Source organism: Melospiza melodia, chromosome 3, assembly GCF_035770615.1.
Source record: "Melospiza melodia melodia isolate bMelMel2 chromosome 3, bMelMel2.pri, whole genome shotgun sequence".
Lineage (NCBI taxonomy): Eukaryota > Metazoa > Chordata > Aves > Passeriformes > Passerellidae > Melospiza > Melospiza melodia.
Genome location: NC_086196.1, coordinates 6,970,481 through 6,983,391, shown reverse-complemented (window position 1 = coordinate 6,983,391; position 12,911 = coordinate 6,970,481). Strand labels below are relative to the sequence as shown.

Below are 12,911 nucleotides of genomic sequence, written 5' to 3'. Positions count from 1 at the left end.
GTTATAACAGTGAAGGACTGGCAAGTTAGTTGACTGGTGAGGTACCCTGATGAATTTGGTAAGACCCTTGTGTCCTCTGACAAATTGAGGAAAGGAATATGTGAAATGTAAAATGCTGATGTCAAAGTCAGAGCTTGAGTGGATCCATGTACTGCTCTAGCTTGTCTGAAGAGTGGATTTCTGGCATGTGATTGCCACTTCAAGTAGACATTGTGAGAGGTATTGCTGTGAAAAATAAACAGTTGTATTGAACTGTTAGGGAGAGGAGCAGTGAAACTGAAACAGAGATAAAATATTGTCTTTGCAGTGTCACATAATACTCATCCCCAAAAATGTGTTGACATTGCTTTCAGTCTTATTTGTGTATCTCATGCCAGGACCTCAGCACCACCCCCTGTATAACTGTAGGCAGAGCTCTGTCAGCTATTTGGCTTGAAGAATTTGATGCATGTGGGAGAAAAAATGAGTATGCATGCACAGTGTAGGACATTCCTAGTTACACATTGTTTAGAAGAGCAGGCCTGAGTGTCTCATTTTATTTTCAAGTGATAAGGAATGTGCTCAACTTTTGACTTCTGCAGGTACCGTTTTACTCCTCCACAGTGCTGGGTTATGTACCATGTGATGGAAAAAATGTTTGTGCTCCACTGCACTAATGAACCAAGACCTGCTGTTCCCAGGGCTGTGCTGGCAGCTCTGTTGAAAGCATCAATGGTGCTGCTAAGCAAGAGAGGAAGCTGTCAACAAAAGCGCTTGCTCGGTTCAGCTTGACTGAAAGCATAAAGGGAGGCAAGACTACTACAAACTTTGAAAAGACTTTCTGAGGAAATAAACTGTATGTTAATAGGTTATCTCAAATGAAGACCTGAGTGCACTAACTAATTACAATTTTTTAAAGTACTAAATATTTAAAATATTTATAAATTAATAATAGGAAGCCTATTCTTATAAATCATTGTAAAATAATTTTGCTTCCTTCATTGTGTTTTGTGGAAACAAACCACAGAAAGATAAAATGAACATTATTTTAAAACTTTTCCTATAAAATAGATATTTTTTAAAACTTCTTCTATTCACTCAAATTTAATCAGATAGGAAGATAACTAATTTTTAAAATTAATTTAAAAATAAAAAAACTAATAACAAAATGCGCTACTGGAAATAATGTCATTTTTCATTGAAGTCTTAGAAATATTTTATGGGAATGAGAGACCTTACTTTGATGCAGCTAAACAGCCTGATATATGCATTTCAAGATACTGTTCAACACTGGTGTATAAACTATGGCATGTAACTTCTGGAGAAACATAACTTACAAAGAGTATTAAAAACAGTGGCATAACACAGTGACATAACACATATATATTAGTATAAAATCTGTCTCCGGTTTTTTAAAATACTTATCTAATATGCAAATATCAGACATCTTATATACAACATAAATACATGACATCTAATTTCCAGAAGCCCCTGTATTAATTTCTATCTTGATCCTGTTCTCAGATTTTGTAGACACATCTCTTTTCTGAAAGAGCTGTACCTGCAATTCATATCCTCATGAGACATGCCTTGAGATTCTGTTGGCAAAAGTTTTATCTTGGCTTCTATTTCTTGCTTCTTTTCTCTTTTGCCAGGAAAAAATAAACCTATTCTAATCAGTAACTAGCAAAGGATTTTATAGCATCAAACAAAGCTATTCCTTATCTCTTTTGCATGTGGTGTGACTAAGTGCTTGGATAGTGCCAGTTGTTGAAGCTACTCACATAAGCACATCTTTAATCTGCAGGTGTTTACACAAGTCAGACAGAGATAATGCTTCTTTTCCCTTAGATTTCAGAAGCAAGGGACATTGGATCAGACAGATAGCATGAAATAGCCAGTGTCAAACATGAAGTCTGTGCAGGCAGGTATTGGACAGGGTCTGCTGAGATCTGGAGAGAGGCAGGAAGAGTATTATGTTTTCTTCAAAGTGTGATTTTGTTAGTGTTAAACCACTTGTGAGCTGGACACAGACTTGATAAGTACTTTTGGAGATGGACGATAAAAGTCTTGGTCAGCAAAAAGAAGTTGTGATCTTACTTTTAGCCAGCAGCCTGTGGTTAAAGCATTTACAGAAGTATGTTGCATTATCAGGCTTAATCCCTTGCCTTGCTTGAGTGGATTTTTACCCATGCTTTCCACTCTCAAGAGATTTCCCTGGCCGCCACAAAATGAAAGGAGATGCACAGGGCTTAATTTGTCCTCCTGGTGCCATTCCACTTTGTATAATTAATGAGTCATTCACCAAGGCAGGGTCCAGAACACAGCTGACACATCCTTTGAATAGTGTTCTAATTACTAGACCAGAGAGTGTCCCCCCCACCCCTTTTTTCTCCTCATCTGTCTCAGATGCTGTCTGATCTAGAAGACATCAGTGTTTGCAGTAGGAAATAAAAAAGCACCAGAGAATAGCCTTATCACATGACTAGGGTCATAGGGTAGAGTGACAGCTTTGGATCTTTCCTGGGCTGATACATCAAGTGGGATTTCAGGCTTTTTTTTTCAAGAAATTGTGGTAGAGATGAGGCCTCTATCTCACCTTCTTTGTATGTCCAATCCTATGGAACTCTTAAACTGGATTGTCAAATGTTGTGTTAACACACACGCCAACAGAAAATGGTTTTGTGAGAACTGAGTTTTTTAGGTATGTATGTTGAATCAGATATCCATTACTCAGATGGCATTTATAACATTAATAGTATTGAATGCACTATCTTACATGGATGAAAATTATTAATAAGGCTGAATGCTTAGTCATCTCAGGAGTTACATGGAACTTCAGGGCATAAAGGTCCAGATTTAAGAAAAAAAAAGGCACATTAGATGTTTGAAATTCAATTTGTGCAAAATGTAAATGAGTCCACAGCTGAGATCCCAAAAATCCTTTTTTTCCTGTTGTTTCAGTATCAACTATGCTTTATATATAAATTAAAGTATGCTATGAATGTATTTAAGAGAAAAACTTGTCAAGTTCTCTGAACTTTTGTTTTATGTTATTGGTTTTTTCAGTGTGAAAATATAACTGGAAAAGATAGCTTTTTGCTCAACATGTCTGCTCCTTGCCCAAACTCATAGTCCTTATCCTTAGGAATAATGTAGCAGAATTATGCTGGGTTTATACCTAGGAATGGTGCTATGTTCAGATTGTTGTTAAACTTCTGCAGTCAGCATCCCTTGCATAATGAAAATTGTGCACACACGTGTGCAGCTTCACTCTCTGAAGGCTCTGAAGGCCTGCAGTGCTTGCAGCAATCAGAGTAAGGGCAGCCTCCAGTTTAGAATTGAATTTGTGGGTAAGGTGGTTGCTAAAGAATGGAACTTTTCCAAAAGTTTGTTTATTACTAATAGTACATATGAGTCATAGAGAACACAGTGACTCTGACATTACTGGGAGAGTTTGCAGGCTAATAACTGGAAGCACTCTTCTCAATGCAAACTAAAATAATGAAAATTATTTTGACAGCCTGAAACTAAATGTCACTTCTACAAAGATGTTTTCAGAAGAGAGCCTCATCCTGAGAATGACTCAGCAAAGGTTGTATCTCACAGATGACAGAAATTTTGAGAATTACTCCAGAACTGAGGCTTTTCATTATTGTTGTTGCTACTTTGATTGGTGAAGCAGGAAATTTTGTGCCTCCGTTCTCTAAGCAAATAATAGAAGATGCACTTGTTTTCAGGAGGGAAAGGAAAAAAATTGTACTTACGTGCTTGCCTAAAGATCTGTTTACTTTGGTCTCATCAATCAAAATTTCAGTAGTTACTGAGTTGAAAACAGTGTCAGAAAAGTAAACAACTTTTCTGCAGCTTGTGCAGGAAGAAGGCTTTTCAATGAAGAAATGGTGCTTTTTGAAATATTGTGTCTCAATGTAAAACCCAGTTACTTTTAACAGATTTTTATATTATTAATAAATAATAATGTATAGAAATGTCATCTTTGAGACTATATGCAGTGAGCACTTACAATATATACACTAATACGAAAACATTAAAATTATTATTGATGTACTTAACATGTCAATTTGTAGGTATAAAAGAGAAAGCAACAACTGTTTCAAGAAGCCTATGTTGCTGGTTCTTAAATTTGGGGATAAATGATCTCCTAGTCCTTGTTTCAAAGAGATGGCAATTGAGAGTGACCATAGCAGTAGGTGGAAGCATGCAGTTCTTACCAGAACCTCTCTGAATAACTGATTGTGCCACATACACATGCATAATTTAATTTAGATCTGCTAAATACAGTCCAAAGAAAACACTGTGGGTTTTATAATTAGAGGAAAAAGTAAGAAAAGTGAAGGTATGGCACAAGACCAAGTTTTAATTTCTTCTTTTTTTTGGTCTTAATTTCCATCTTAATTGAAGCGTTTGGTAGTAGGATGGTCCATTCCATCAAAATGCTCTTAGAGAGTGAACTGCACTCATTACAGCCTACAGTAAAAATCTTTCTGATGACTTTGCACATGAAGGATGATTCTGTCCTAGTTAGAAATTGATTCATCTTGAAATAGGTTGGCTGTGAGCTCCTTCTGGGTTGGAGACAATTTTATCAGCCATGGGTTTCTGACTGTATTTCCTCTGGAAAGGAAAGCACTTGAATCAGAACAGCAATGTGGTATTCCTGAATTATCATTTAATCTAGATAAAATTTACTCTGTTCGCAATTATAGGAGTACTTAGGTTTGGATTTTCTCCTTAATGTTGTTTTAGCCTTGCAAATTTACCCTGGAAGCTAAAAGTAATCATTCAGAAATCACAGTGTAGCTTGAAGTGGCAACTTGCAGAAATTCAAGCAGTGGACTTTTCAGAACTGTTTTAAAGCAAAGGTCACCATTTGGTTGTGTATAACCTTTCTTCTTTTTTTCTTGAAGATGGGACATGGAACACAGAACCTCAGAAGATAGTTAAATTGGGTGTTCTGCCTGTTAGAAGTCTGCTTGTGATGGAGGAGACCATTTGGGCTGCATGTGGTGGACAAATTTTTATAATCAGCACTGTGACACATTCCATAGAGGTAAACACTTTTGAAAGCATTGCTCACCTATTGTGCTTCAGGGTATAAGTGGTGAAATTTTAAAAATGGAAATGTGTTTAAGAGCATCATGATTCAGGAGATTTTTATTGAATGTGGTCTCAGTTCTTTTAAATCTCACTCCCTTAGTTTGTAATTCTGCTGTTGTGTTCCCTGCTGATGTCTCAGCAGACCTTGCTGCCATTTACCCACTGGTTTCCATAAGGTGCTTGGAAATGATAGAGTATTTGGGGCAAGAGATTTTCTTAAAAATGAAATCTGAGGTAAGGCAGCAGAGAACTGGGTGCCTATAGGCACATTTCATGTTAATTACAAAAGAAGCTTTAGCTAAGAGACTGCCTCTATATAGTCAGATGTTACTTGTACCTTGTAATAATTTCATAATATATTTTTTCAGAGTTTTGCTTCTCAGTGGCCTACAAAAATTTTATTTGCATAAGAGCAGTTTCTGATTAATAGTCCCACAAAAGCCAGCTTTTTCAGAATGAGAGAAGAGTCTTAAGGGTTCAAACTCACATTTGTGACCACATTTTCCAGAAAATGTTAAACCTTTATTTCTATCAAAATTACAGCTTTCACCAAAAGAGTATCTTAGTACTCCAAAGTTAAGAGTTGATGAATCATCAGGAGTTCAACCTCTCCTTCAACCTACAACAGAGTGTCACTGAATTGCATGATGTTTACAGCCATGAAGTTTTTTCAAACAGGAGTCATGATGAGCTCACAGCCTCCTTCTTTGTGTGCTTTGTTGCTGCATTTTTTTCTTTGATGGTCGTGTTTTCTCCCAACAATTGTCTGTTTGGTACAATTGATTCTGTGAGTCACTGTCATGGGTTTGCAGGGAAATAGCTAACATCCTAATTTCCTCCGTCTTTTTCTGTGTTTTCTGAGAGATTTGTTTCATCTAGTAAGATGCTTGGATTGTATATTCTCCTACTTTGCTTTTCTTTAAGGCTTGTTTTGTAGGTAGTTTGAGTGGTATGATTAGGGAAAGATTTTGGATGAGTGATGTAGATAGGTGCTTGAAATGGACTTTTGTTAGTTTCACAGCCTCTGGGACTGTGTGAGGCTGGATACATACAGCCAGATCTCTGTAAATAGGTTTGGCAAGTCTGGCCTAATTCTGTGACACAGCTCTCCCTAAGTCTGGTGGTATGGCTGCAGTTTGAGCTATGCTGGGCTGTTTTGGCAGAGGAGAACAAACCCAGAGTTAAACAAACTTTCAGGATTAAAGAATGTTTAAAGCTTACTCTGTCATAATATAGTAAAATGCCATGGACTGCAGTGTTGGAAGCAGAAGTTTGGAGACATAAAATAACAAATACTCTACCAATATCTCTCAGACATGGCAGTTTCATTTTTCAGCTGTTACTACAGATTCTCCTACAAAAGCATCACAGGAGGTTTCTTCTCATTTCTCAGCTAAGCCATCTGTTGTATTCAGAGCTCAGGTTATTATGGGTCTATTGCACACACAAAAAGTGCTGCAGCAAGTAACATATAAGAAATGGTGCATATGGGTTGAGTAATGTTTCTTCAATATAAATAATTTTGTTCAAAAACATGGTGATTGTCTGTATGTCTGGCTGAGGGTCATCTTTCTAATTTCACACAAATATCCATGGCATAGTGTGTCATCTTCCTCACAGAACTGTGAATGAGCAATGATTTTCTGTTGCTTCTTTATGGGTATTAAGACATACTGATCTTTTTCTCATCATCTCACCAGACCAAACAGGTCACTAATGTTTTCAGTGTTGCTGCCTACTTAGTGACCTGACTTGTTTTGATAACTTTCTAGGTTTATGTTTCCAAAAGTGATCTGCTATGTTGTCCTTCCCATGTTCACTGGCAATATTGTTTCAATATTATACAATATATGAGGCAATTTAAACTCTGTCTATATCAAATATTTTAACATCTGAGCTGCCTCTTCCTTACTGTGAAAAGCAGAATATTTGCTGTGAGGGGAAGCAGGAGCAAGGAAATGTTTGCTCTCTCTCATTGAAAATTAGTTGTAATGATTTGACTCAAGATCTTTTGCATAAATGTGATCTTTGCTCTATCAGCAGGAATCCAAGTGTTGCACAGGGCTCACCTTTTACTCTTCCCTCTTTACTGAACTCGTTTTTATCTCCATATATATAATATGGAGGTACTCCATGTATACTGCAATACAGCTACTTGCTACTTCATTGCTACTGTCATGCATGCATACTGTGTGCTCTGCATCATGTACATTATCTGTAAAGGCATCTGGCAAGATTTTAAGGCCATGTTTGTGCAAATCCCTGAGCATATTCAAGTCTGTTTTTTAAACTTGTCCTTGTGAGGCTTAGCTTCACAGGTATCTCATATTTAACTGTCTGTGCATTTGCTAAGTGCAAAGTACATTATCCTTGAAGACAATCTCATTCCATGCCTCTGCTTTACTAAGATTTAATACTTAAATATTTTTTAGCAAATGAGCAGGTTTGGCATTGTGTGTTGGATTTGGATATTACTCACTTGTGCTTTTCTCCCCCCTCTAATATGGGTAAGACTCACAATTAACTTGTTCTAATGATATGTTATTGTAATAGAATGTTTTAGGTAATGTCTTTTATTGGCACAATGCCCCAATGCCTCAAGATCCTTGGCAGGGCACACATGAGCAATGCTTCAATTGCTGTTATATATTAATTACATGCTCTGATCCTCTTTCTGTGAAGAAGAAATTTGTCACTTACAGTTTTGACAGCTGTATTGCTGTTGGGTACAGACGTGCATCCAATAATGGTCTCTGTGCCTGCAGCTCCTTGGACTCTGCAAAGGCAGTTTGTGCTTGGTTCAAAACTTCAAAAAGTGCCAGATGATTTAATAGAAAAAAGTCACTGGTTGAGTGTGATTCTATCCTAGTCTGTTTTTAAAACTTTGATATCTATACAGGGGTTACACTGAAATGTTCAGCTGAGTAAACAAAAATATGGAAATCCCTATACATGAATGTGCGATGCCCAAGTGTTGTAACTTCTTTAAAGCAGTGAAAGACATTTGTTTGAGGTTGAAGGTAATGGCACCCATTATCCTGTTCACCTGAAGCTGGAGAAGTCGTGGTTCATCTCTTGGTGCAGCTGTTTGGTGTAAGTGAGCAGTCCCTCAAAAGAAGGGCTCTGCTGTGTCCCACACTGCTGGAACACTGCTGAGCTGCCCTGGGCTGTGGCATCCACGGTGCCTTCTGCAGCCTCTGTGCTGCTGCAGATAGAATGGGAGAGCCTGAGGGGGAAAAGCCAGGCAAGAGGAATGTAGGTATGAAAACTAAAAGAGAAAAAGAAAATTAATTCAATGCTTTTGATAACAAAATGAATGAGACATCTTTTTTTCCTTTGTATCTGTGTTTCTTGTTATAAAATAAAAGAAAATTAGAAATAAAAGACCAGCTCACAGGTTTTCAGATAGATGTGTAATTGAAAACAGATGTCAAAGCTATATTTTATGCAAAAATTTATGCATAAGAAGGTGCAGTTTTGGGATATGTTCTTACTCCATGTTAGAGGACTCTTTCAATGAGAAGAATACTTCTTTCTACAGGTCTTGTCATGTTTGCAGTATACAATTTTGATTCAAGTGGGTCTGTGTGTTCCAGCAGCCAGCTGTACAAATGGCAGGACAGACTTAGTGGGAGTATAATGAGTTGGCCAGTAAAAATGGAATGTGACAAAAATGCACGTGCAAGTTGTTTTCAGTGGCACCAAATAGTTGTCAGCTGTGGTTGGATTACTCCAGAGAAAATGATTTTTTTACAATCTTCTTCATTTTTCTTCTAATTTCAGAGAGTGCAAGTTGCTGGTCAGGTTTGCTTCAGCAGCTGTGGGTCTGTCCCCTAGAAGTTCTCAAAAGCAAACTAGTCACCAGTGTAGGGATGTATGAGTCTATAAACAAAGTAAATAGTTTAGAGTCTTTTTTTCAATGGAACATGCATGATGAGAATGTCAGCATATCTAGTCATAAGGGCTGTTGCTGACTTTGAAAGATGTTTTTTATGGATTAATTCTTCTGTTGAATAAATCTTACGATTTTCAAATTGTGTATATCATTTGGTAATGAATGAATACTGGATACTTGAGGAAAACAGTGAATATAAATGTGTCTGCCAGAGTTGCTTACCTTACATTCTGCAGTGTTATTATTCAAAGAATCAAAAGGTAATACAGTAACACTCAAAAACTGAACCACTGCCTGACAGCTGGAGAGAAAACTCTGTTCATTTACTAAAACTGAACAGTTGGAGAATAATGTTAACAAATGAAAAGCACAAAAGATAATTCTCATCCTCTTTAAACAGCAAATTTCTCAATGAAAATAATAATTTATGCAGTAACAAAGTATAAAAAAAAATTAAGTGCTTAGTAAACATAATACCAAAAGCTTTTCTTTGTGGAAATTTTAAATTTTTATTCTTTGTCTCTGATCATAGCCTGTTAGTTGAATTTTGATGGAAAACTTGGACAATATGTCTATAACCTTATTATATTTAGATTTTAATGAAAAAAAAGGCCAAAATGTAACTTAATTGTAACACCTGGAAACTTAAGTATATTTCACAAGGAAGGAGGAGGTACTTCTGCATTTTATCTGCAAATGTAATAAAAAATATATAATACATTAAGTGAATATTAGAGCACTTATTACTTCCATACCCCTCAGTGAGAGATTTTTATCCAAGGAACAGTTTGTCATTTATTTAGCTAAGTTAGTTTTATGTTTATCAGACTGGCTCTCTGATAATAGCTGGCACAACAATAAAAGGCTGTGTTCAACTTCAGAGACAGTCTTCTTACAAGACAAAACTGGGAGAAAACAATCCCTCCTTCTTGTTAGTGATCAAGAAACTTTACCACAGCTTTATCTCACATGTTAATACGGACATACAGAGAGGGAGATTTCTGCCTTTCTGGGGCCAGGTTGTAACTGGCTCTAGATCAAGGAAAAAAGTCTATCTTCAAAGTGTTATGTTACTTACATTTAGATAGAGGATTTTGGCTTTTATAATGAGAAGCATCAATTCTTTGAAGAACAGGAAAACAATATAGCTAATACTTGTGAAATTCAGAAGCATCAAAAACCAAACTGCAATATTAAGGCTGACGTTGTTATGTGTGTAATTGAGCAAATTGTGTGTTTAAATTCTTAAACACTCTCTAAATATGACTTTTTACTACATTCTGTTATTCTTGTTAGACCCCCAGCAGAACAAAAGAAAAGTATTTTCTTATTGTTGAAATAGAAGTTCTGCTGTAGATAAAAGTGCAGCTGTGGTAATTTTCCCAAAGTATAAATAAAGAAGTATGAAATAAAGAAATATGAAAGCCTTTTAAGTCTAAGCTGTTTTGGGCTTTCCAGCCCCTATCATGCAAATATATTTAAAAACAAGAAAATCTGAGTTAAGCTGTTGTTAGGTGGAATCCTGGCTCAAGAGCTGAGAATCCTTCTATACTAATGATGATATATTTCCAAAACACATCCTACACAGCTATCAGAACATATCCTGAGCAAGGCAGAGGAAGCTTTGTCCTTGTCAAAGAGGATGAAGATACAGTGCTTACACTGAAAAGCTGGTAAGAAAGCTGAGTGATATCCTTGACTTGCATCTCCCCACAGAGCCCTTGTTTTTCTTGCAGAACCACTTTGAAGCCCATCAAGAGGAAGGGATGGTAATCTCTCACATGGCTGTGGCTGGAGTGGGAGTCTGGATTGCCTTCACATCTGGATCCACGCTCCGACTGTTCCACACGGAGACCCTGAAACACCTCCAGGATGTCAACATTGCCACACCTGTTCACAATATGTTGCCAGGTAGCTGAATTGCATCATATGGTAACGTTTTTGTTTTATCACTGTTGTTCTTCAGTGCTCTAGATAAGGCCAGAATCAGAAGGTTCATCTCAGACTTGGAGTCTGGTAAGTCATAGTCCATCTGCTGCCCAGGTGAACAATGTGTGCAGTGGGCTGGTTGAGATGAGCAGGTGGATTCTTCTGTTTGGTCATATTTTTTGTGGGACTGTGAAACAGTTGGACAATGTAATCTGTCATGAAATTGTGTTTACTCTGCAGAGATTAGCATTTGCTTTTGGAACCTTAGAATCTAATACATGATGGAATCATTTTGCCTAGGATCTGGACCAAAAAACCAAATAATTTATTGCTTAATTTTAGTTATATCAGTAGATCCAGGGAACTCAGCTGAACCACTCACATGCTGCCATTTTGGAGTGTGTTCAGTGTTTTGCTGACCCAAGCTCTAACTTGGTGAATTAAGTGATTAGTTTTAAATCTAACCTGTGGTTGTTCGGATAAAATTTTAAAAATTAAAACTCTTTACATGTTTTAAGACAGAAGCTGTTCAATAAGCAGTTGAAATGAGTTGTATCAGTTTAGCAAGTGGATGACAAAGGCTTCAGCATCAGCAAGCACATCAGGTGGGAGCTGGGGCTGTGCTGGGAGGAGAGAGACAGAAAAGTGGTACTGGCATGGCTGAGCATGAGGTATCCATGAGTGGACAACCATTCTTTCTGTCTCTCCTTGTTTGTAGATTGGAATAGATCAAGCTTCTGCAGTTTTTATTGGCAATGTGTGTGCCAGCTTTGTTGCTTAGTTTTTCTAGCTGAAGCCAGTTCTTCCCACACAGAGATTATATTTATATTCTCACAGGAGTTAGGCATAAATCTTACATCTAAAATGTTTCACTTTTTCAGTGTCTTCTTCTTACCATGTTTTCTTTCAGATGGCATTAGCTTTGTAATAAAACTCCATTATAAATTTTGTCTGTTTGCCATGTTCTAGATAGGGTGCTTTTTACATGTGGTGTTTGACCATAGCTCCAGCACTGAACAGCAGCAAATCATCTGCCTTTAAATAAATTATTTGATTGAATTCATCCGAATTGTGCAATTAAATCAAGATCAGTCGTAAAATGATTAACTTCTAGTATGTTCTGCTGTTCATAGCAAGGGGAAAAAGGGAAGTAATACCCCCCCCCTTATACATATTTTCTGCATATAAATATATTCAAAAATTTAGCTTTGTGTTCATTGCCATGACAATAAAACTGCTGATATAACATACCATTATTTTTGTCAAGAGTTTTAGCTAATTATAGCTCCTTGGTGTCATTCCTACCCATTTTAATTCCTTTTTTTTTTCTCAGTGTCTTCACAGAAAGCACACCAGTGAATGAAAATGGAAGGCTATTTTGGGAGTAGGACATTATTATAGCAAATGTTCAAAGGGAGACTCCTTTCCAAAAATGAACTGAATTTCAATTATTTAGCAGCAGCTCTCAGGCTTGTTTATATGATCTCAAAAATGCTGCAACAACAAAACCTAAAAGACAGAGTTGTAGGAGGTTTACATAATAAAGCAGCAGTTTCAGAATTAAAAGGAGGTAAAGAATCAAGTTCTGTATAGTATATATTAAGATAAAAAAGGATAAAAAAACCAACAAAGTGAAACTGAATTACAATATGATGAAATAGCTGTATATTTGCAATGTATGTATTTGCCTTCATGAGATATTTTTATGAGATCTAGTTTTAAAGTAAACAGCTCTGTCAGCTTTCTGAAATTCAATAGAAGTTCCTCAATATGCAGAAATAATAGATAAGTAAGAATTTAAGTGGTGTTGAAATGAGAGAAGAAATTTGTGTAAAAATATTGCTAAGAGTCTTAAGAAGAACGATATAAAAGGGCAAGATCTCAGTATAACTTTAAAGAAGCTGGGCTTCTTTTCCCTGGATTTTAGAAGTAACAAGATGTATTCTGGCCCAATAGGCTACCTAGAGATGTCTTCACTTAAAAGTAATGT

At 36.7% G+C, this 12,911-nt stretch overlaps 1 protein-coding gene across 4 annotated transcripts in view; it reads left to right on the top strand.

The window, feature by feature from the left end:
* The window catches only part of ARHGEF10 (Rho guanine nucleotide exchange factor 10), a 112,032-nt gene that overhangs the window by 88,807 nt on the left and 10,314 nt on the right, over positions 1-12,911 (top strand). For all 4 annotated transcript variants that reach the window (XM_063150729.1, XM_063150728.1, XM_063150726.1 and 1 more), the window contains 2 exons: positions 4,908-5,050; positions 10,729-10,903. In XM_063150729.1, the coding sequence (XP_063006799.1) occupies positions 4,908-5,050; positions 10,729-10,903 (318 nt within the window). The remainder of the gene's footprint in view (positions 1-4,907; positions 5,051-10,728; positions 10,904-12,911) is intronic.